The sequence below is a fragment of the Schistocerca piceifrons genome, chromosome X (assembly GCF_021461385.2).
Source record: "Schistocerca piceifrons isolate TAMUIC-IGC-003096 chromosome X, iqSchPice1.1, whole genome shotgun sequence".
NCBI classification, from domain to species: domain Eukaryota; kingdom Metazoa; phylum Arthropoda; class Insecta; order Orthoptera; family Acrididae; genus Schistocerca; species Schistocerca piceifrons.
The window spans coordinates 62,084,156-62,110,873 of NC_060149.1; the positions used below are offsets into that span (position 1 = coordinate 62,084,156).

Consider the following 26,718-nt stretch of genomic DNA (forward strand, 5'->3'; position numbering starts at 1 on the left):
GCCCTGCTGCTCATGAAACAACCTATCTCACTCCATCTAGAGTGTGTGTGTGTGTGTGTGTGTGTGTGTGTGTGTGTGTGTGTGTGTGTGTGTGTCAGGGCTACAAGTAATGACGACATTGTCCTAAAGCTTAACAATGCATTGGATTGGGTTTATTTGGGAGTGGGGACCAAACAGTGAGGTCATCAGTCCCATCGGATTAGGGAATGATGGGGAAGGAAGTTGGCCATGCCCTTTCAAAGGAACCATCCTGGCACTTGCCTGAAGCGATTTAGAGAAATCAAGGAAAACCTAATCAGGATGGCCGGATGCGGGTTTGACCTGTCATCCTCCCGAATGGGAGTCCAGTGTGCTAACCACTGCCTCACCTCACTCGGTGCTTAACAATGGTTTCAGCCTTTCTTTATGGATCTGCCCAGTACTCAATGTCTCAGTTATATGGTACATGGTTACCTATATTCCTTCCAGTATCTCATAAGATAAGACACATGGCCAACACTGGAGTAAATGATATGCCTTTTTTTTGTTAAGATAACACATCTTCATTGAAAGTCAACATGGGTTATCTTAAGGGAAAAAAAAGCAAACACCCTTGATTAAATGTAGGAAACTGGCATCAAGGATGGTGCAGCAGATTTACTCCCTGTATGGCATATACCACATATGATTAATGTAAATATAATAGACACTGGAGTGTGCATCAAAGTATAGAGACATTATTTTTACTGTACTTCATACGTGAGTAGAATAGAACAAAGTCACTAATTTTGGTCTACAGTGCCTCCGGCATGCACAGTAGATATAAATCCACATACCTTCCCCATAAGGCTTCTTACCTCCACTAAAATGTTTTCATCTAAATTTACACAATACCAACATGAATGCGACAGAATATTACAACTTTTGATTAGTTAAGTCTCGTTACATATTAATTGTACTTAACTAGTACAAACATCCATATGGCACTTTCAGTACACTGCGCTCATCACTTCACAGACAGGTCAACATAAGCTGGATAATTTGTTCCCCAAATTAAGACATTGAATGGAACACAATCTGTTGCTAGTTTTCCTTTCTTTTAGGGAGTACTATTATCCACAATCTCTGGTGCCTGGAAGTATGTACTGCTCAATGTGTCATGGGTACTGCTGTTCTTTTTCCACCTTCTTTGTTCCACTCGCAAACAGTGTGTTGAGAAAAACTACTGTGGGAAATGTTTTATTCATTTGGGCCAGTCGCACAGTATACACCAGATAATAAAATTATGATAAAGAAGGTCCAGAACAGCTGCAATGTAATTATCAGTCTTTATTTTACAAATGATCTGTTTTGACTTTCACTGCCATTTTCATGTAATCTGCAAATACAATGTTGGTGAGATCGTTTATGTACATAATACTTAACACAAAGTATATACTGGCTGCTTACCTAGGTCAAATATCCAACAAAATAAATGTATTGTTCAGAATCACAAATATACTGCTAGCCTTTCCTATTATCAACCACCTAGAATAAAATTATATATCTACATATATAAAAAAAAATCATGTGTAGCAACTGCAATAACTTCTACATCGGTCAAACAGGATGAAATTTTACCATCCAATTCAAATACCACGTCAGAAATACTTACAATAATCAAATGAGCTTCCTCTTTCATCTGAAAAACCACCACCACATGGTCAATAAAACTGAAAATGCGTTGCAAATACCACATAGGATAAAAAAGGTCCCACTATGAACATTCTTAAAGAATCATAAATTTATATACACACGAGAAACTATCCACAAGACATAGTAAATAACATACAGATTTTAAGCATAAATTATAACCTAGAAAACTTTATAAATATACTGGAACATGAGAACGATAAAACTAAAAACAAATAACACACGACAACCAAAGACAACCTATGTCAAAATCAAACCAGTGGTAATATCATCACTATTATTTTCTTATACTCTGTAAACATGTATCATCATAGTAAGACAACTGCCAAATTACTGTCAAAACATTCACTGCATAAGAAATATTACAACTATGTAATTTTCTCAGCAACTGAACACTGTCAGTAACATGAAAGTTTACTCTTGATGTAATATGGATTTCAAGTTCACCTAGACCTAAGTACCGATACGCAATGAACCAAACGTGCAAGGTGTAATCATGTACATAAATGATCTCACCAACACTGTATTCACACATTACTTGAAAATACCAGCGTAAGCTATAACAGATCTGTTGTGAAATAAAGACTGATAATTACAATGCAGCTACTGTGGACCTTCTTTATAAAAATTTTGGGTAAGCCTCCATATGACCTCTACTTTCTCAGATTTTCTCATTGCGATTGTTTTTTAAGACATAGTTGTGAAGAAATAATTATGTTTCCTGGATATTCTTAAAATGCTCAGTCATATAATTTCAGCAGTAAATTTCTCAGTGATGCACAACACCTCTCTTTTAGTGTCTGCATTGGAGCCTGCTGAGCAAATCCGTGCTCTCTCTCTCTCTCTCTCTCTCTCTCTCTCTCTCTCTCTCTCCCCCCCCCCCTCCTCGCCCCCGCCCTTCCTATTAACTCAGCCTTATAATGGTCCCAACCGATGAGCAATACACAATGATCAAACAGGTTTCACACACCAGTTATTTTTACATTTCTGTAAGTTTCTTCCAATGAATCTCAACCTAGTGGTAGTGGATCTCTTTGCCCATTTTCATACAGTATTTTACATGTTCAGGCTTAACTGAGTTCCTGCACCAGTCATCAATCCTGTGCAATTCTTCCTGCATTTCACTACAGTCTTCCGATGTTGTAACCTTCCTACCGACAACAGCATTGTCCGCAAACAGCCCCATCGAGTTTCAACATTTTCCACATCATCATTTATTCTGAATGTATATCCAAAATCAAGAAAAATTTAACACAGGGTGTATACATGGACAAGGAAAAAAATTCCTGGATTTTTCCCGGATTTCCCGGTTGAAAATACACTTTCTCCCAGGTGAAAACACACTTTTTCCATCTTAAGAGACAGTATACTTTTCCTCGGCACTGTAAAACTTATCAATCTTTAGAATGTTTATGGTTTTCTACACAGACATAGAATTTGCCGGCACTTTATAAAATGAAACCCAGGGAAAAAAAAAACATTTTGTAAAGATCTTTGATGTGCAGCAACATGTACACTGCATTTTTTCGTGTTACAGAGGTATAAATTCGAATTCCACCAAATGCTGCATGTTACTTTCCGAAGCAACGAAATTGAGACTGCGATGCGCTTTTGTAAGCCAGTCATAGCTCATGTCACGTGATCTTGCCAGCTGATGACAGTATAAGACATGTTATTTAGTCAACCAATAGCAAGATCACTCTTAAGTAGCACAAACACACAAAAAAGAAAAGTTAGTGGTTTAAATTAATATACATAGTGTTGCTACGAGAAAAACAAAGCTTTCACAAATAATATTTCTCTCAAAGATTAATAAGCTGCAAGAGAAGCTCAGCTTCCACATATAATGCTGATCTTTTGCGCGTGTTACACTAAGATAAATCACAGAAATGTGCCAGTAAAATTTTTATTAACGATGTAAATGTCTGATCTTCTAGGCTCGAAATTCTTCTAGATGGTCGTCCTCAAAGTGTTGATTTTTAAATGAGAGTCAAACGCTCTGTGATTTAAGAAATTCATTGTACATTCTTGCACATAGTTCATCTTGCGTAAAACGAAATTTACTTTGAAAGTAACACTTTTCAAACCACCATTCGCAATATTTTCCAGTGACCTGTTAGAAATTGGTTTGTTTCAGCAGTTGCCAGAGAGCGCCAAATAACAGACATCACTGCGCCAGTGCAGCTACGATGACGCAGGAAGCCCGCATGCTCGTATGTGTAAAACATTAAAAGATCTTGCATTAGGTCATAAAAGAAACAAGACACCAAACGATACTTCAACAGCATCGGAATTTCGTGAACCATCCTAAAATGCATAATTCGGCTTAAAGTGCACAATCATATGTCCAGATTCAGATGTAAATTTTCTTGAGTACCACTACTATATTATCTCATGTATGGTTTTTTATTATGGCATAATGCCATACGAGCGAGAAGATGGAAAACGTGCACTTGAAATGCAGCGAAGTTGAAACTAGCCAACAGTGTGAAACTAAATTGACTGCCTCAGCGCAAAAGATTAATAAAAACCAAAGCTCTTTAGCAAACCGACAAAAATAACTTCATTGTTCTGCAAGGTGATTAATGCTTGACCGTCAGAAAGGTGGAAATAAAACCTGAAACTAAAAACATATTTTAGCCTTCCATAATTATTCGAACGTATTCTAATTCATTTGGTAGCTCCCGGCTACAGAAATCTGTTTTGTTTTCATTTAATGTGAGAGCAATAAACTAAGAGGAAACAGCAAAATCACTAAACGTGAACACAGGTCACGTGGAGACTACCCACCTCCCCACTACAACTCAGACTGCTCTGTGCATCAGCCCCAGATCTACAATATTTCCGAACCGGAGCAATTTAGATAGTGGCACCCAGCCGCACATCTGTAGCCAGAAGTGGGAGAAGGTACTACTAATACGTGACTCAACTGTGCATGCGCAAGAGCCCGCCCGCAACTGCTCAAATGAATCTAATATAAACAGCTGTCAAGTCACACTCATCGGAGGCAATTTGTTGTTAGGAAGCACCGCATATTCTTCCTAAAGCCTTTGACACACTTTGGTTGGCAGACGCTTGTATGAGCACTGTGTTTTGTTGCTGTATATGGTGCATTTCCTTTGTGACTTAAGTTTTATTTTCTCATTGTTTTGCCCTATTAGTCTCAGAAAACATAGGTTTTGTTTTGAAGATCCTCCTCAGAAATTCTATGGGTTGCTTGCCCACTTACACTTAGAAACTTCAGCAATGATCACCATGACTAACTTGGATTCTCCTATATCAATGCTGAACCTTCTTCACTGGAACACTAGAATATTTATTTGAGTGTACTAAAGCCAAATTTTTGCCAGAACAACAAACTGTGGATTTCATGTATTTAAAGGAGCGAATTATGTCTGATGTTGAGCGCCCAGGACAATGGTCTTCAATAATTTCAAATCTTTTATCATATTCTGCATTTCATTTCAACATCTTCACCATTCAACTGTTAACTACCAGTAATTGATAGAGCACAATGCCAGTAATTGCCTCTGGTGGAAGAGCAACGTGGGGGAAATTTAAATTTGTTCTGACTTTGGTGGTGGATCTTGTAAACATTAACACACACTTTTGGGGTAACCTAAACTCACCATCACATCTGTCAATTACAATCATACACCTGTTGAGATACTCACTAAGCTATTATTTCGTTTACTAAGCAACAGTAAGAAACTGTATCAAACGCTTTATGTAACTCAAGGAACACTGTGTCGAGGTTGGGATTAGTAAACTCGCTACTGGAGGGGTGAGAAGCCATTCTTTTGCCATCAGGATGGCATGGTTAATTCCCACCTACGTATTCCAGGTTCAATCAGTGGTTGTGGAGAATGAGAACCCATCAGTACGACACCAACAGCTGTGCTGAACTCTTCATTAACCATAAGCTTTCATATACATTGCCGGAGATGTAAGACTGACCTTTGGCTCATACAAAAGCAAGGCTGCTCTGTGGTGCTCAATCCAGGCTGTGATAGTGCTATGTTAGTGCTGCTGACACAGTCAGCAGGGATGAAGGCAGCTGGTGACCATGGCAGCAAAGCTAGGTTATGTCGCAGGTTGAAACCATAGTACTGGGCAATGGGGTGAGTGCCTTGAACCCTAGGTCCCAGTGAATGAGTGGCAGTTGGTGACCTTGACAGTTACCTAATTGGTATTGAACATGAGGAGTATCCTGCCATCATCTCACCCTGCATGTCAGGTTGCTGCAAGGCCACTGTAATATGGAAGGTGGCCAGTGATCCAGGAATGCCACCAGCTGTGAAGTAACTCCCTCAGCAGGCACTGAAAGTATGTCGTGCCAAGCCATAACGACTGCATCAAACTGGACATCGTTGTGCACAGCACTCGAGATCTCATAAATGAACAGAGCAAACTGAGCTTCACAAAATCTCTATTTGCAAAATTCAGTTGAATTTTACAAAGGAGATTTTTGTTCTACAAACAGGTCATAGTGTGTGTGCGCACTTCTGTCAATGGCCCATCTTGAAATTAGAAATGGTAAGAAACACACACACACACACACACACACACACACACACACACACAAAGGGTGTTAAAAAAGTATCCCATATTCAGAGATGTGGCACTACGGGCCAAAACAAAACTGTCTAGTAAATATTGGCCCTAAAATGCATACTCTGAGAGCTCTGAGTACTTGTCCCATATTCTTATAACAAAAAGTCCTATGAAAAATACTGAAAGTACGAAGTACGTTATAGTAAAGACAAAACTTTTCTCTGGCAGAAGCCATAAGGGCCACATGTGTTGGGCTACAGGTAGTGGCTTGGGAGTTCTATAGAGATAAGAGATGGGTTATTTGACAGAATTATCGAAGCGAAGGCCTCAGACAACAAAAATAAATTAGGTAACAGAATTAATGAGACAAGGTCCTTAGGCAATAACTACAAGACAGAGAACACAAGCTGTAGAAGAGAAGGAGAGAGGGGCTTGTGGTGAGGTCTACAATACGTCATGAGAAGCCAATTGAAAAGCTTATGACGAATTCAATGACCACAAACAGACAGACAGACAGACAGACTTCTTAACCACTCCAAACAGCATTTGAAGGATAACTGAAGAATAATGAATGAATATAGCCAATAAGTGATGTGAAGCCTTAGACACTGTTTCATGTCTGGGACTAGTAGGGGCTAAGGGAAAAGGTGAACAAAGATTCAGACGAGGGTTTCAGTTTGTTGACAGAACAGTGTTAGTCACTCTCTCTGTACAAGGATTTGACTTCTGCATGAAGGCACCTCAGCTAGGGAGGTTAATTTGTACTCAAGATTCAGAATAAGCTTCAAGGTTAATTATTCCTTTTGAGTGCTTATTCTCTTCATCAGCCTCCCATCTCCTACATCCACATCAGAAAAAAAGCTGTACAGATGAAAAGAGAGTGGCTTGTGGCAGAAACTACAATATGTCATGAGAAGCCAATGAAAGGCTTACGATGAATTCAATAGCCATATAAGAAACCTAAGTCAGACAATCATGTCTGCTTTTCAGTTCGATCAACCAACTGAATTGCCTGTAGCATGAACCCTTTTCACTCAATCCCTGACAAAACCCACACTGGGGTTTAACAATTTAGAGGCATTTGAAGGTTTCTATTGTATAAGACTTACCGTGTGGCTGATATAATATTACGGCAACAACAGGAAGTAAGAATGTTTGGTGGCGTAATATTATGTCACCCCCATTTTGACAGTTTTCCATGGCATCGTATGTATATTTAAAACACCCACAAAGTGTGTTCGTTCTACAGGCTTTGTAGTTTTAAAAACTGGCAGCAGCAGCTTTACTGTAAACATTCATCATTACTGAAACCTTTGGTATTGTCACCTGCTTTGTAGGCTTTATCTGACATTAGAGTTCTCTTTGATTCGTGTATTTTGTGTGCTTTCTTGTTGATTTTGTGGTTGAAATATGTAGTGAATAGGATAAACATTTGGAGCGAATTATTTACAAAGTCCTTGATGAGTCTTCAGATGATGAAAACTGAGTATTTGATGAAGATTCAGATTATACATCAGCTGAGAACAGTTTTAAATCAAGATCTGTTTGAAGTTGAATTGCAGCATATGTTTATTTATCATATTATTTTCAAGGATTTTGTTGATATGAAATATTCTCCTGCAGATACATCAGGAAATGAATCTGAGCATATTTTATTTTCTAAATCTATGCCTATTCAAAGCAGAAAAAGGAACAGAAATGACTTTGATGGTGATTGGACCAATGTGGACAAAGTTCATGGCTTAACTGTGTACACAGGACATGATGGATTGAAACAAAATGAAGCACTTGATGAATCAAGTGAGCCTTCGTATACTTTCTATTATATCTTTAATCTTACTCTAATAACACCCATTCACTTTGATTTTGGGTTGTGTGTGTCCATCTGCATAGTAAATATAAACAAACTTAATCAGAAACGTTATGTTTGCTTACGTATATAAATACTGGAATTCTTTTTCAATTTTTTACTGCAATAAATACTATTGATTGGAACTGTCATATGTGTATTCAACACTAGCAATACCAAAATTAATCTGTTTAAAGTAGAAAGTCCAGTAAACACAAAATATGCTGACATTATATGCAGAAATTATAACTTAAAAGAAAAAAAGATTTTAACCAATCTGCAGGTAACAGCAGCTACTTCTAAGGCCATAAGTGTTAAGCATGAGCACTGAGCCATCTGAAATAAGGAAGTTATATTACTACACATGTAAAGAACCTGAGGTATACTGTGAAGCCATATTATGTCCACCATGCAAATTCTAGATTACCGAAATGATTTTATTGAACAGTAATACCTGAACTAAACATTAATATTGAAGAAAATGGGAAATAGATTTATGAATGCAGCCAAATCACCATGCCATTAGTTTTTAATTTTTGTATAGTACAAAATGTAACAAAATAAAGCAATTACTCAAATTCTGCCTGCATAACATGCCAATAAATTCTACATGTTAATATAGAAAACACTGTATCGCTTGCACATCATTGTCAATTAGCCTTAAATTGACAAAAAACTAGATAGTCCATAGCTACACAATTGAACTATAAATATAATTTCTCTACCTGATAAAACTAAGGATTCAGTGGAATATAACAAAGAAACAGGGGAGGTAGCAATAAAAAAATCTCTCATATCTGCTTCAAACTAATAGTACTGGTTGGAGATGATCAATGCATCCAAGTGGTCAAACAAGCATCCAGATCACCACAACTGGACAACAGAGCCTGTTCTCCTGTAAAATACAATGTGCTGGCAACACATTATAGTTAATATAAAGAACTACATTAAAAAGAGACAATGTTTTACTCACCTGCACCCAGCTGAGGAGTCTGTATACCCGAGACAACATGTGTTGGTAGAGGTAAGTTGCGAGACAGCATACGGTAGGCCATGATCTGCATCCGTAACTGATACAACTGATTAGTGTTGTATTGGAACTGCTTCTGCTGCTCTTCCTTGAAAGTTATTATTTACATTACACTACTTTACATGTAACTGAGTAAATAACAAAAAGTAATGTCCCAACATACTTAAGCTTTCAGAGTAGAAAAGATAATTATTCTCATTCATCTTTTAAATCCAGTGAGTTTGGTATGGAAACAACATGAAAAATGGAACAACAAAATTGCTATTTCCAAGGCATATTACAAATACTCAGAACGTAACATTCTTCATGCTGACCATCACTAATGTACAATGTTGTCTACCAATCGTTTTCAAGGTAAACAGAAAGATAAAAATATCATCATCATCAACATCATCATCATCATTTTGGTACCACAAGAACAAAAATGTGACAATAAACATACAGTAAATCACTAAGACATTAAATGTGTTTGCTGCAATTAGATGAGATGAATATACTAACGTATGTGTGAAACAACCTACTTTCAAAATGTCACAAGTCAATCTACTTATCTATCAAATTAATTAAATTTGGTAGTGTGTCAAGCATACAGTGTCTTTCTTCCATTTCCTCATACTTCAGATTATTTCAGCTGGTTGGTTGGTTGGCTGGTTGTTATAGAACTAAAAAGTGAGGTCATCAGTCCTTTGTTCATGGGATAGTACATTGGCAGTATGTGAAATCAACCATAAATATGATCAACTTGTGATAGTACTTACGAGTGATAAAATGAAGACACAGAAAGTAATACTGATGCCAGAGATGAAAACTAACTGCATGAGACATAAGAGTAAATGGGTCGAGCAAATCTGCATGCCAGAGAAAAGGCAGATTGCTCCTTAAAGCTGGCATTCAGCCAAGGCTACAGATTGGAAGCTATACCAAATGCAGAAGATGTCAACATATAGTGCGTGGGCAACTACTGGTCCGATTGAGGTCAATAGCCTGTTGATACTGATAGGGTAGAGTATAACAGTCAGCATACAGCCCTGAGGGACACTGTTTCCTTTAATCCACGGGGAGCTGAGCAATAAACTAACTCTTCACACTAAACAATTGGAGAGAGAAAAAGCAGTAGGGAGCCTCGAAAGCCCAGTCATGGCGAGTAAGTAAAATGTGATGGCGCCACACAGTATCATATGCCTTATGTTGGCATTTAGAAGAAACCTGCCAGATTTTCAGATTTCTATTTCCAACTTGTGGACAGTTGTTGTGGATTGTCTCTCTCAAAAACTACACATGGGATGAGGTGGGTGGCAATGGGGAGGGGTGGGGGGGATGACCCCACAATTCGAGAACTCGGCATTGTAAAGGGAAAACATCTTCTAGTCAAATATTGCTAAAGACCCTGAATATGAGTTACTATCATATGATATTAGGATGAACTCCGCTTACAGCTGGTAAAATTGTTGTTTATTAATACATGACCAGTAGTTTTGAGCCGCATCATCAGGTGATGCATTTCACCGTATGATGCAGGGCTTCAAACCAAGAAACCATTCCTGTTTTGATAAATAACAATTTTACCAGCCGTAAGCGTAGTTCTTCCTAACACGCCTTTCAACAGCTGTGGTTCCAGGAATATAAATCAGTTTGTGATACAATCATATGTTGGGTATCAAACCGGGGCTTGGGGCCATCGATGCAGCCAGTCAAGAGCCTCGAGCAGTTCCCAGACAATAAAAGGTTCACTAAATAATTCAAGGTTATGGGGATTAAAGGATAGAGGGAGGTCTTCAACACTTTTGGAAGACAGCTAGGTAAGAAGATGGTTGCCATTACTGTCACAAGGTGTTTAGCGAGAACCGATGCATCAGTAAAAATATCACTACGAAGGAGACGACCTAGAACAGCTATTGATTTTTAGTGGCCCATTAGACTAAGGAGCTTGACCCATACCAGGGATGAAGAGGCATACATTCCAAACAATTAAACTTCTTGCTCCCAGCATGTCTCATGTCTGTCCTATACGTATTCTCTCAGAGCTATCATATGTTAACTAAAAACACCTGAACAGGTGAATTTACAGTACTGTTCTAGAGAATGGCAAATTAGTGATCATACAGTGCTGTGTGTTCGGAAGCTTTTCTCAGTGGTTTTTTTTAACAAAATTTGATTTTATCTGAAATTTTTCTCACATATGGTATGAAGGTGAAATGAGCTTTTTGATTATCATGTGACTTAGCTACAGTAATGCTATCTGTTATTTGGTGGGATTGTAACCATTGCTTTTTGCCATTTATCATAGTGGTTTTAGCTCAGTTGTTACATTATCTTTAGCAAGTGAATATTTTATTAGTCACTCTATGCAAATCCGAAAATATTCTTCCTTATGCATTTCTGGATGGCAAGAACTATTGGGAATTACGCAGCCTGTAGTTCTTTTTTTCTGGAAGATGCTGAATAGTGCACTCATCCACCTGTTTTGATTTCGCACTCTAGAAAGTTTACTTTTTTATGATATTCATGTTTGATTGTAAATGTGATATTTTTGTGTACCTTAATCCACTGTAAGGGGAAATGTGTCCATTTCAGTTTCTGTTCCTTGAAATAAAATTAGTGTATCACCCAAATATCTTCCACAATAACGGAATTTATTTGCCCATTCAGCATGGGTTTTAAAAGAATTGTTCTCAATTTTGTGTTGGAAAATATTAGCTAGTGAGCCAGCAATGCACTGTCCCATTGCCACAGTGTGTTCTTGTATACAGTTATTCAGCTGCACCAACCAACGTCCTTTTATGCAACCCACAATGTTATATCTGTCCTTCAAAAACCACGTGCAAGATTTTCATGTTCTCTTGCTCGCTCTCCAAAAACTGTTACTCCTACAGGAAAAAATGAACAGGGCCTTTTTTGTAGGAAATTTAATGTAATTAAATTTTTTACTGCTATACAGTGTCGCTAGAGGTCATGGTTTTCAAGTAAAAGCATACACAAGTGACCTTCAAATGCAACCCCTCTCCCACCTTTGGCCCCCACCAGTAAGGATTTCTAGTATGTTGTTCATGCCACTCCCACCCACCACTGGATAAAAATTTGTGGCTGCACAAATTATTTTCCACATACGACATTTTTCAGCCTGGACTGACTGGCCTTATTATGCCACTGACTTAGTCAAGTACTTACAAATCGTAAAATTGACATTTATGTAAATTTTCGTAACAGTTTTGTGAACTGTAACAGCATAAAACAAACAGTTACATCGTAGTGTTCGTCAGGCCTTCAGACTACGTAACTACTGTGTTGTAAGGTTTAAGTTTGGATCAAATTTTCAACATAATTAATTTTAGCATAATATTTACAAAAGTTGTTTTTCTCTCATTACCCCCAAGGGCACATTTAAATTAATAATGTTAATAAAATAGCCAACTATACTGGTAGTGTAATAGACCAACCAACAGAGACCAAAAAGGTAAAATATCAGTAACTGTTCGTGCAGTCAGAAATTTTTGTGCAGTGGTAAGAGGAGTGCCACAAACAACATACTAGAAGTCTTGCTGGTGCTTTAAGAGTGTGGGAGTGGAGGTGCATTTGAAGTTTATTTTTGTACATTTTTTTGAATAGCAAAAAAGTACCCAGTACAAAATTTAACTACATTAAATTTCCTACAAGAAGACCCTGTTCATTGTTTCTGTATGTGTGTAGTGAGCGATAGAATATGAAAATCTTGCACATGGTTTTTGAAGGCCAGATATAACATTTTGGGTTGCATAAAACGAGATTAGTAGGGGCAGCTGGATCACAGGAGGAATGATCAATACTCAGGGATACAACAGAAATGAAAATTTGAAGCAAAAAAGTCTTTTAAACATGGCCTCTAGAACATATACCTAAAGAACTATAAGCACTACTTCATTTCCGACACTGTGAAACAAATGTCTTCTACTACGGGCTTGTTTCCCGTATTTTGGGAGAAGGTACTATGGACCAAAAAAGAAAAAAAATGTTTAATAAAGATGGGCTCTAAAATGCGCACTTAAGAGGCACTTGTTCAGTCTACTAGAAGTGTGTTTCACAGCAGCAAAGACTGACAAGTTCTCATAGCTCTGAAGGTATCCACTTCTGAGATCATGTTTACCAGATTTTTTCCTTGTTTTGGTCCATACTACCATTTCTCTATATATGGAATACTTTTTAACGTGTGTGCGTGTGCGTGTGTGTGTGTGTGTGTGTGTGTGTGTGTGTGTGTGTGTGAGCACTTGTGTCCAAGCTACAGAACACTACTTGTTGAAGACATAGGCCGAAAGTGTTAACATTTATAGCCTCACACTGGGGATAAGAAACACGGCATCAGAATGAGATTTTCACTCTGCAGCGGAGTGTGCGCTAATATGAAACTTCCTGGCAGATTAAAGCTGTGTGCTGGGCCGAGACTTGAACTCGGGACCTTAGCCTTTCACGGGCAAGTGCTCTACTAACTGAGCTACCCAAGCACAACTCACGTCCTGTCCTCACAGCTTTACTTCTGCCAGTACCTCGTCTCCTACCTTCCAAACTTAACAGAAGCTCTCCTGCGAGAGGTTCGCAGGAGAGCTTCTGTTAAGTTTGGAAGGTAGGAGACGAGGTACTGGCAGAAGTAAAGCTGTGAGGACGGGACGTGAGTTGTGCTTGGGTAGCTCAGTTGGTAGAGCACTTGCCCGCGAAAGGCAAAGGTCCCGAGTTTGAGTCTCGGCCCGGCACACAGTTTTAATCTGCCAGGAAGTTTCAACACGGCATCACATCACAATGACAGGCCATGATTTAACTTTCACAGAAAGTGTGTTCCCTGCGCAATCAGCAGGTATCATCATTTTGGTACCCGACACCCACATGGACTGGCTACCATTCTATGTATTGGGCGACTTTCTCCGCACAGCCCATACTATCGTAAAATTTTTTGAAAATATTGAGGTCAAACCTGGAAGCAAGGACCAAACATGGATTAACTGAAAGGAGTGCTGTATACCACCATTTTGAGGACAATAACAAAGGAAGTGGGAAAAGCCATCATCAGTGTCCAACAAACAAGCCAGACTGACAACAAGAAATCTGTCCTACATATCAATTCTGAGGAAAGCTAGAGTAATAGAGTGACTGTAGCACACAAAACGAAGAAGTACGGTTAGGGCTTGGGGTCCCACACTTATCATACCTGTACTATAATGTAGTTTAAGGTACTGATTAACAGATACGATCTGTCGGTCACACACAATCACTTAAATATCCACAACAGGAAACTTTTACTCATTCTGAAAACCTAACTGATTATTCAGTGAGACATCTGCACTCTGTTCACTTCCTTCAACATCTCTCAGTCAACAGTTCTCGTATCTGCTGGATCAAGAGGTAAGCAGTAGTATTTTATAAGAGTAATGTGTTAAACTATTTATTTTAACAATGCACGAGACCGCACAAGCCTGCAACTCAGAGAAAAAATGTAAACCCAACAAAAGTTGAATGCAGGAACATTCAGCATGAACTTTCAAATTACTTTCATTTATTAATTGCAGTAATTGCCACATAGTCGCGAGAGCCTCGTCTCATGGAGTCACAGCTTCAGCAGTTCTCCAAATGGCATGTAGAGGGCATGAATCTGCTGGTCAGCTACATGAAGCATTTTCATCCAGCTGCACATGATAAACAGCTGCTAACATTTTATGGTCTGGAAAAACACACTGTTTTGAGCTAACATTTGACTATCCAGCCAAAGAACACATTTTGGAGTGCTACCAAAGTGCTGTTAGGACCACGTTGCTGCATTATTGACACACACACACACACACACACACACACACACACACACACACACACCTAAATATTGAACAATCTACACACTCTCAGACCTGCGGTGTGCAGTGTACAAGTGCAATCTTCTTTATTAACAACCATCTTGAAAACGTTTTATTTGGACAAGATTTACTGAACACACACTGAAGAACACAGAAATGTAATGAACGCTGAAAATGCAAACAGGTATTTAAACCTTTTGGAGGCCACTTTTACAAGGGGCATTTGGAAAGTTTTGTGGCGGTGTTCGTAGCGACAAACACTTGGCTGTAGAAATGGCTTACGAAGTCACCGCCACACTTTTAACAGCGGGCCGACCGGTCCGCTGGAACAGTGAACAGAAAGATGAAAGCCCAAACACTCAGATTAAATAAAAGTCGGTACTTATCTTTATTCACGAAGATACAGAAACAAGGTGGTGAACTCCGTGTCTACGGAAATCTGTCTAGTTCAAGTCGGAGCGGCTAGGTCAGCGTCGGCTGACGACAAACAACAACTCTGCTGCGATGAACACCCAACTGACTAGCAAGTACACAACTCGGAGGCGAGTATACAACTGAGCGGCGAATACAGAACTGTCCTAGCGCTCGCGACTCCAGCGCTTAAGAAGCCAGAAGCCAGCAGTGGCGCGCGCAGACTTGCGGCAATTTGCTGTCTCGCTGGCGCTGCTTATGCGGACGGCGTCCGGACTTTGATGCTGCCAACCTTTTGGCAGCGGGCTCGGGTGGCATTACTGGCTAGGACATAACAGAAAGTCTGTGCAAAAATAAAAACTACTTACGTGTTTGGGGTAAACCTTTTTTATTTTTCGACATAGTCTCCTTGTACACTTATACACTTCATCCAATGCTGTTCTAATTTGTTGATCCCTTCCAAATAATATGAATTGTCCAAGTCTGCAAAACAGCTATCAGTTGCTGCAATCACCTCCTTGTTTGAATAAAATCTTTGTCCCGCCAGCCATTTCTTCAAATTGGGGAACAAATAGTAGTCCAAGGGAGCCAAGTCTGGAGAATAGGGGGGATGTGAAACGAGTTTGAATTCTATTTCCAATAATTTTGCGACCACAACTGCTGAGGTGTGTGTTGGTGCAGTGTCATTATGGAAAAGGACTTTTTTTGCGGTTCAATCACTGGTAATTTTCTTGCAGCTCGGTTTTCAAACGGTCCAATAACAATTAATCACCTGTAATAGTTTTACCTGTTTCCAGATAGTCGATGAGGATTATACCATACGAATCCCAAACAACAGTCGCCGTAACCTTTCCGGCCGAAGGAGTGGTCTTCGCCTTTTTTGGTGCAGATTCTCCTTGGTAACCCATTGTTAAGATTGCTGTTTGGTCTCAGGTATATACTAATGTATCTATGTTTCATCAACAGTGACAAAACAATGCTTAAAGTCCTGCAGATTCTTCCTGAACAGCTGCAAACCATCGTTACAACACTTCAAACGATTTCATTTTTGGTCAAGCATGAGCAACCATGGAACCCATCTTGCAGATATCTTTCTCATGTCCAAATGTTTATGCAAAATATTATGTACCCGTTCATTAGAGATGCCCACAGCACTAGCAATCTCACACACCTTAACTCTTCTGTCAGCCATCACCATATCATGGATTTTATCAATGATTTCTGGAGTCGTAACCTCCACAGGGCGTTCAGCATCACGTGTGCCCATACGGCCACTCCGAAAATTTTGAATCCACTTATAAACTGTTCTAATCGAAGGTGCAGAGTCACCGTAATGTTTATCAAGCTTCTCTTTAGTCTCCTGAGGCATTTTGCCTTTCATAAGGTAATGATTAATCACCACACAAAATTCTTTTTCGTCCATTTTTTGACTATCACTCGACTTCCTTGATTCACACGAATGCCAAACACAAAGAAATTGACCAATATGGCTGAAACTTGGTGTGCGTTCTTTCAAAAGATGCTACTAACTAAACATGACCTCGATACGCACTGGTGGTGCCATCTCTCGGACTTTTCAAATGCCCCTCATAGATCAATATACCAACTGTTGGTTGAAAACTTTTCCTGTTAATTTTAGTGTCAACATTTCACTAAGTACTGACACTTATAAAATAAACAGTATGTTTAAAAATGCAGTAGAAGAAAGAAGAATATTGAGAGAGAAAAGAAAGAAAGAGAGAGAGAGAGAGAGGGGGGGGGGGGGGGGGGGAGGGAGCCAGCAGTGAAACATCTATATGAATTAAATTATGTGATTCAGATGGCTGCTTAGTGCACTCATGATTTGGGTCCGGCACAAGTGTGTTGCTGAGTAAATGCGCTGAAGTACATGTATGTAATAAGGCAAGTGGCACATTCTCACTTTGGTACAACCATCACTCACTGACTCGGATATTAACACATTTCGGACATTAGAAATGGCACCTAACAGTATAGATCAAACATCTGCAATAATTTCCCTTAAATATTGTCATCAGAGGCACAAAATTAAAATGTTGAATAAATTGTGCAACGGTATGTCTCTATTCAAAAATTTTAAAGTAAGAATTTACCTTTACGGTACCAACAAAATAAAAGATTAATGAGTTGCATTTTATGTGTACCTCATAAGTGTCACTACTGTGCATGCTAATTCTGATATGGGGAGTAAACACGTTTGTTATTCAGATAATTACTGGCAAAATTCCTAATATTTAAATGATTTATGAACATGTCTACTAAAACAACTTGTTTCCTTATTTTCTATACTTTTCTGACTTCTTCCCTGTAATTATGATTCTACAGCCACCAGAAAAGCAATATGATAGCACCTAAATATATTTATAAATGTGCTAAGTAAATATAAATTGCTATAATTTCTAAAATGGTAAATTATGGTAAAAATGTTTATAGGAGTGTTATTTACAAGATCGAATATTTATTTTAATCTCCTGGAAATGTGGAAACATTGTCGGTAACATCACATTTCTAGTAAAGGAAATCTTTTTTTGTAGAAATGAATGAAATTTAACTATTCAAAACAATGAAACCTTCAAGTAAAATGGAAATAAAGTAATAGGAATTAATTTTTGCGTTAACATTTTAAGTGTACTAAGAAATACAAACGCAAAGGGATCAAACCTGAGAACTGATCTGAACACACATCATCACCCATTTAAGATTGTTATATACTTGTCACAAGAAGTCAAATAAGCAATTATAAATGTAAAGCATTGGATTATTTGGGGGAAGAGACCAAACAGCGAGGTCATCGGTCTCATCGGATTAGGGAAGGACGGGGAAGGAAGTTGGCCATGCCCTTTCAAAGGAACCATCCCGGCATTTGCCTGGAGTGATTTAGGGAAATCACGGAAAACCTAAATCAGGGTGGCCGGACGTGGGATTGAACCGTCGTCCTCCTGAAAGCGAGTTCAGTGTGCTAACCACTGCACCACCTCGCTTGGTCTATAAATGTAACAATGGCATTTGTAGTTAACTAAGTAATTTGGATAAGAGATAGAAGTGAGTTTGTAATTCTTCAAGATTTACTATGTTGAGGAAGGAGAGAGGATAAGCAACTTTGTGTTGCACACTGGGCTAGACAATGTCCCAGCAGAAGCAGAAGCATAATGGATGTGTACAGCTGAAGACTGCTATGTATGAAGAAATCTAAAAGAAGCTTTTATCCTGCAGTAGGTGTTAAATGAATGGTGGTGGTGGTGGTGACAATCACTGATACATGTTTTGGTCAAATAATATTTTACTAATAAAAACCAGTAAGTTATACTCAACAGAGTAAGTTCATCAGAAACTGAAGTTATATTATGTTTCTCCTAACAAAGTATAACAGGCCTTCTAATGTTCTACAGGGTTATACCAACACACCTCTGTGGTATCAGAACATGATTGCACAAAAGCTACAACACATTCAGAAAAATGACAATTAAGTGGATAGACCATGTCTCCAATTTCTGATTCACAGTGCATGCTATGGCACTGTTACAGAGAGCAACACTATGGGACAGGTGTGTCCAAATATGTAGACAAATAATGTGCTCTCTATTACCACAGTAAATTAATTCGCACCTTCAGATAGGAAACACTGTGCACCACCTTGAGGGGTTCACCAACAATGCAGCTGCCTACTGCAAAGTATTGTCATTTGATGACGGTAAGTAAATGAGAAACAGCTTTACAAGAATTTACACTGGGTGTAATGAAGGGATGCTCTCTTTAAGTGTGAACAAATGCAATATAATGCCCATAAAAAGAAAAAGAACATGACAGTATCCAATAATAATATTTAGTGGTCAATTTCTGGAGACTGTCATTTAAATATTTAGTGGTAAAACTAAGAAATGATATGAAATGGGGAAAAAGACAAGAAATAATATGTAGAAGGGAAAATAGAAAACTTTGATCTGTTGGAAGGGCGCTGTGAAAGAGCAGTGCATCTGTAATACAAGACTCTAGAGTAGCCAATTCCACATACTGATCCAGAATTTTGACTCCATTACACAAATTTTGTGATTCAGTGCTAGAATTGAGAGACATGAACACAACCAATACATAAATGTAACACAGATTGTCATGGAACTTCAATGCAAATCTTTGGAGGAAAGGCAACAGTGTTCTTGCCAAACCCTGTTGGGTAAATTTAAAGAACCTATGAAGATTTGGTGAGATGGGGATCACAAGAATAATACGAGAATGATCAAAGCATGTACCGAGGCACACAGACTGTCATTCTTTCCCTCACTTCATAAACAAGTACAACAGGGCATAAAATTGCTAATAATGGTGTGGAGTATCTTCCTCTATGCACTGTACAGTTGTTTGTGGAGTACATATGTGTAGCTGTAGGGCTTGAAACTAGTGTCAGTGTGGTGCAGGTTGAGAACTGTGAATGTAGCAGTCTAGGAGAAAGACATTGCATGCCCTTGAATTGAAAAACAAAACCATCTAAACCAATTAAAGTACTTATTTTGAACCAATATATTTAAGAAATTAAAAATCATTTTTGACTGGACACATAATGAGACGCAGCTACGGTGATAATTCTTACGTGGAAGGAGCTAAGAAAATTCTATATTAATAATAATTTATTGTGTAGATGCCACATATTGTGGCAGGATAATAATAGTTTGTTATGTTATACTGGATAGTCATGTGATTGTGATACCTATGTCACATGTTTATATGTGTAAACATTGTGTACTTTATATGAAGGAGGGGGGAAAGAATTAAATTTTTTATTTATATTCAAGTATTCCCTCTTGTCATTGGAATGAGTCACAACAGTCAGGTATCTACAACCAGCTTACAAAGCTGTTTAAGATTGAACAACCACACAAATATGGCCATAGTAGCTATGAGGAAAGCAAATACCTAAAAGAAATGTAACATTTATTAACATAGTTTTCATTATTCAGCATAAAAGTGTCAGAGCAATGTTCAACAATGGGAGATGTTGCATCTAAGGTGATATCCATCATGTAAAGGATTACCCTCAAAATCACGGGAGCTCAAATTTTAATTTTATTGAAAGAACCTATTACTTGTAGGTACAGATGCCTCCCACAGCTTATCTACTCCAAGAAAGATGCCAAACATTTTACATTTAAGTGATTTTGGTGAATAGATAGTCAGGAGACTGATGCACAATTTACAGGACACAAAGAATACTCAACACTGAAGTCATTACTTCAGCATTACGATCTCTAATGCACAAGTTAGGTTTCTGGTATACCAGTATCTTCACCCCCCCCCCCAGCCCAACCACCACCACCACCACCACCACCACCATTCCTCTCCGCCCCAGTACTCTGGTCAGAGACTAAAGATTTTAGACATCTGTATTTGTCAAATTATCTTTGCAGACACACCAAATGTAACTTCAAAGTTCTGTGACACAGGCGACAGATGTTTGCGGATAGGTGTTACCCGCTGGACTTACTCTCCCCAACTGAACCACTCGGTTCGCAATGGTCACCACTATCTTTGTCCTTTCCCCTGCCATGACCCGTGCACAGGAGGTACAGGCCAAATTGATTGTGTGCACTCCATATCACATACCTTCTACCACACAAAATACATGGTGGCTTAAAGATTACTGATGTGGAAGTGGGAATACTAAGTTATCAGCAAATGCATAGCAGTTACTAATGAATCTCTCCCATGTGTGTTCAGGTAGAGCAGAGTTGAAAAATGTTCTCTTGTCCAGCTCCTTCTGATAATCTCCAACACTTCATTAAAGAGTAGAAGGGAGATGCTATCTACCTTAAAATGGAGGCTCAACCACCTTTCACAATACCAAAGCACTAAACCTGAGGCATTTCAAACAAGCAAGCTGTCATCATAAGAATTATTATAAAAGAATCTACTCAAGGTGTGTGTGTGTGTGTGTGTGTGTGTGTGTGTGTGTGTGTGTGTGTGTGTGTGTGTGTGACAAAGATGATGTGACTTACCAAACGAAAGTGCTGGCACGTCGATAGACACACAAACACACACAAACTATTTGTGTTTGTTTGTGTGTCTATCGACCTGCCAGTACTTTCGTTTGGTAAGTCACATCATCTTTGTTTGTAACCATATCTTCTTAAAATGTGCTTCCACGTCATTTGTACAGTAAATAAAATAAACTGACTGGACAAATAATGTGGAACCACATTTTAGGAAGACAATGACAGAAGAGAAGTGAACATGAAATTTTAATATTTTTAGATTTTTATCTTTATTATTTTTACAGGTCCTTGTATAATAATTCCTCAATGAAGCTTTCTCCTTCAAAACATGTTTATTATAGGGCTTTTGCTTGATGAAAGGTGGTTGAGTCTACATTTTAATAATGAATTTAACAACTACGAACTCTTATCCATTACAAATAAAATCAAAGGGAACCTGTCTATTTGACAAACTCCAACTGGCTTAAATCTTTCTGAGAATGCTGCTCTGAATCAACGTGAGCTTTGGTGTTACACCGATTTGTTGAATACTGCTGTGTGTTTTCTTATACAGACTCAGATCTATTAGAAATCTCACGGCATTATGTCCATCAACAGCAGTACGTTTTCATGATGTTTTCAAAGGTGACAACATACATTTTATTTTTCACTATTTTAACTAGACTTAGGATACACTTGAGATTTAGAATATGATGTGCACCATAATAATTCACCACCACCACCACCACCACCACCACCACCACAACCACCATCATATCTGTAACATGGAATCAGTTTTTCACAGAATGATTAGCGTTATTTAACACGCCAAAACAACAAATCAACTTGAATGTGCATTGTAAAGAACAAAAAACTTTAATAATAAACCAAACATTCACAACATTATATTTATGCCTGCTGTGACAGTTCATATCATCTACACATAGTACAAATTTCGTAAGTATTTATACCCATTCTGCGTATCAAATTGCATCACATTGTATGAAATCGTAATATATAACATTCTACATTTTCATTCTATGAAGATTTTCAAATAATTTTTACCAGATCAGGAAATATATGTAATAAGTGAAATTCTTTGTTAGCCAGACATGTATTAAGTAGAGTTCACTAGTAGGAACACTGTTCAACATTCTCATCAAATACTTACACTTATTCTGTCCACCACAAGTTTTTTGAGATCCAATAATTTGCTGTAACGTGCATCATTCTGCAAACTTAGTTCATCCAGTCTTCTGATAGCAACATTTAATCCATCAAGTACCAGTCGCATTTTCTCGATGTATGTCTGTTAAATGACAATAGAGCAGTTATGATTACATAAGGATGTAGCAAATAAAGTATGGTAATACATTAACACTAGAACCAATTTTACACAAATGTAATCAACAGCCACACCTCAAATTAGTAATTCAGAATAACAACAGTTTTGATTTTTCACAAATAAATCTTCCGATCAACTTTTAGAAATTAAAAGTAATTATTTCTCATGGTACTTCCATGACAACCATGGCACAATGGCAACGCAATAACAAGTGCTGTTCAGAGTTCACCCTTCCAAAAAAATTCTACAGCTGCCTTCTCCATATTACTACACATCAAATATATTTCACTCTTCTCTGGAATACCCTGTTCAGGAGTCAAACAAATAACTGAAGGAGTATGACAAAAGTTGCAGAATTTGATTATTTTGATATTACTGTGTTTGTTCCTATTTGGACAATGTACGAAAACAGAGGCGTAAGAACAATGAGGACAAGTGGAGCAACTGAGAAACATCGCACAGCCTAAGTGAGAAAACCTTTAGCAATAGGTACACAGTTGCCTGCCTAAAAGAACAACTGAACAACTGAAAAACAGAATTATGTATTTGTCTGTTCCACAATCTTGTCTTGTTACAACATGAACTGCATCAACTGATTTACAAAAATAGCACATTTGCTTACTGCCTCCAAAGCTCTGGCCTTCTGCCCCCCCCCCCCCCCCCCCCCGTACTCTCCTCTGCATCCCCCCCCTCTCTATCTCTCTCTCTCTCTCATCCAGAAAAACAGCCAACAAGCTACAAAATCCCATACAAGATGCATCCAGAAAGTAATGCACTTACTGTCTAAGTATTTTCTGCATGCTGGAACGCTTGAAACCAGTCTCTGCTGCTATTCTTCAGACAGATTTCCTTAGACTGCACCATTCCAGAAACTGTGGCAACATTTTCAGGAGCAACTACAGTTTGCCTATGGCCAACATTCTCCATTAAATCATAAGCCACACTGCCTGACTTCTAAAATTTGGCAAAAAGCTTGCAAATGGTTTTCGCATAGGGTCCTTTTAGAACATTAAATGTTGCTTGAAACTGCATCTTGTTGCCACACAGGACTAAGTTCTAATCTGTGGTATTCCAGCTCCATAAAAACATGTTGTTCAATGGAATGTTCCTCCTCTGATACACTAATCTCCTTTCACGTTCCAACAGTGGAAGTGACTGCTCTGAGCTGGGGAGCACTATTTATAGGTATGACATATTGCGATTACAGACCATCTGTCAGCAGCTATGATTCACCCAAATACAAACATATTACAAGTTCATCCTCTCCATCATGAACAGACTACAATACGAATTTATCCCACTCTTGAGACAATGTCGTCAATGCCTTCACAGAAAAATGTTTGCAGCTGCCCATAGAACCATGATTGTACCCTGAAATGCACATCTTTGTACAAAGCAAATCGGTAGCCATGACTGTCTTTCTTCAGGGCTCCATAAATATCGAAAATGCGTGGGCAAGGATGAGGACTGTACAGAGGATGTGTAAGAGCTTCACAGTAAAACTTCTGGTTGTTTCAAGTATACTGCAGAACTTTTCACTGGGAAGCTCTCACACATATTCTATACAGTAGTGATCTCCCCATGCGATGTCCTGAACAAAGACATTTGTGGCTGTTTATCTACTTTGGACGAAGAAGTGTACGTCTGGGTTCAATCTTGGTTCTGTTGGCAAATAAAAACATTTTTCCATGACAGCACTGACCAATTTGTCTCATAGGGGAAAAACGTATTATCAGTCATGGCAATTACTTTTGAAACAGTAAACAGTTTACTTATAAACAGTTTACTTACTTTTTTTACCATCTGTCTCATTTGCATTTCCTTATAGATTGAAAACATCGAAATGAGAAGACATTGTAGAGAAAACTTGTTGAAGCCTTTTGAGAGCCTTGCTATCAATAGGATCCTTCAATAACAAGTACACCAAATTATGCCACCATGAAATAATCAAAAGTAAATGAATTTTAGTACACTTATGTATATAACGTCAGTATACAGCAACTGGTAATATCAGTATGCTTCTATCATCGTACAGAATCAAACAAACTTATAATGTGTTCCTATTCCATGAAGCTTCTATTTAAGTTCACCCATAGGAAGATTATGACTTAACATCTCATCAATGATATAGTCATCACAGATGAGACATGGGCTCCATGTCTGCACGTCTTTCAGGAAGTGGCTGTACCTTCAGTAGCAATGTAACAGAGAACATGAGTGTTATGCTCACCAGAAGGCAACAGCTGCGAATCAAATGTACAGTAGCTAGCAACAGTCAACCAGTGATGGAAAAGCAAGCCCTTTCTGAGTAAAGGCACAAAACTGATGAACACTGGAGTTTTTGAGGGTCAGCGAAGTTGACAACTATAGAATAATCTCTACCTCAATCTACATCCACATCCATACTCCGCAAGCCACCCGACGGTGTGTGGCGGAGGGTACCCTGAGTACCTCTATCGGTTCTCCCTTCTATTCCAGTCTCGTATTGTTCGTGGAAAGAAGGATTGTCGGTATGCTTCTGTGTGGGCTCTAATCTCTCTGATTTTATCCTCATGGTCTCTTTGCGAGATATACGTAGGAGGGATCAATATACTGCTAGACTCTTCGGTGAAGGTATGTTCTCGAAACTTTAACAAAAGCCCATACCAAGCTACTGAGCGTCTCTCCTGCAAAGTCTTCCACTGGAGTTTATCTATCATCTCCGTAACGCTTTCGCGATTACTAAATGATCCTGTAACGAAGCGCGCTGCTCTCCGTTGGATCTTCCCTATCTCTTCTATCAACCCTAACTGGTACAGATCCCACACTGCTGAGCAGTATTCAAGCAGTGGGCGAACAAGCGTACTGTAACCTACCTCCTTTGTTTTCGGATTGCATTTCCTTAGGATTCTTCCAATGAATCTCAGTCTGGAATCTGCTTTACCGACGATCAACTTTATATGATAATTCCAGTTTAAATTACTCCTAATGCGTACTCCCAGATAATTTATGGAATTAACTGCTTCCAGTTGCTGACCTGCTATTTTGTAGCTAAATGATAAGGGATCTATCTTTCTATGTATTCGCAGCACATTACACTTGACTAAATTGAGATTCAATTGCCATTCCCTGCACCATGCGTCAATTCGCTGCAGATCCTCCTGTATTTCAGTACAATTTTCCATTGTTACAACCTCTCGATACACCACAGCATCATCCGCAAAAAGCCTCAGTGAACTTCCGATGTCATCCACAAGGTCATTTATGTATATTGTGAATAGCAACAGTCCTGTGACACTCCCCTGCGGCACACCTGAAATCACTCTCACCTCGAAGACTTCTCTCCATTGAGAATGACATGCTGCGTTCTGTTATCTAGGAACTCCTTAATCCAATCACACAATTGGTCTGATAGTCCATATGCTCTTACTTTGTTCATTAAACGACTGTGGGGAAATGTATCGAACGCCTTGCGGAAGTCAAGAAACACGGCATCTACCTGTGAACCCGTGTCTATGGCCCTCTGAGTCTCGTGGACGAATAGCGCGAGCTGGGTTTCACACAACCGTCTTTTTCGAAACCCATGCTGATTCCTACAGAGTAGATTTCTAGTCTCCAGAAAAGTCATTATACTCGAACATAATACGTGTTCCAAAATTCTACAACTGATCGATGTTAGAGATATAGGTCTATAGTTCTGCACATCTGTTCGACGTCCCTTCTTGAAAACGGGGATGACCTGTGCCCTTTTCCAATCCTTTGGAACGCTATGTTCTTATAGAGACCTACGGTACACTGCTGCAAGAAGGGGGCCAAGTTCCTTCGCATACTCTGTGTAAAATCGAACTGGTATCCCATCAGGTCCTGCGAACTTTGCTCTTTTGAGCAATTTTAATTGTTTCTCTATCCCTCTGTCGTCTATTTCTATATTTACCATTTTGTCATCTGTACAACAATCTAGAGAAGGAACTACAGTGCAGTCTTCCTCTGTGAAACAGCTTTGGAAAAAGACATTTAGTATTTCGGCCTTTAGTCTGTCATCCTGTGTTTCAGTACCATTTTGGTCACAGAGTGTCTGGACATTTTGT

The 26,718-nt window shown here is 38.7% G+C and overlaps 1 protein-coding gene across 1 annotated transcript in view; it reads right to left on the minus strand.

The window, feature by feature from the left end:
* LOC124723063 (ATP-dependent helicase brm-like) overlaps positions 1-26,718 on the minus strand; it is a 256,556-nt gene that overhangs the window by 222,294 nt on the left and 7,544 nt on the right. Inside the window, exons 3-4 of the mRNA XM_047248240.1 lie at positions 22,478-22,615; positions 9,048-9,192 (exon numbers count right to left, since the gene is read on the minus strand). Coding sequence (XP_047104196.1) covers positions 9,048-9,192; positions 22,478-22,615 — 283 coding nt within the window. The remainder of the gene's footprint in view (positions 1-9,047; positions 9,193-22,477; positions 22,616-26,718) is intronic.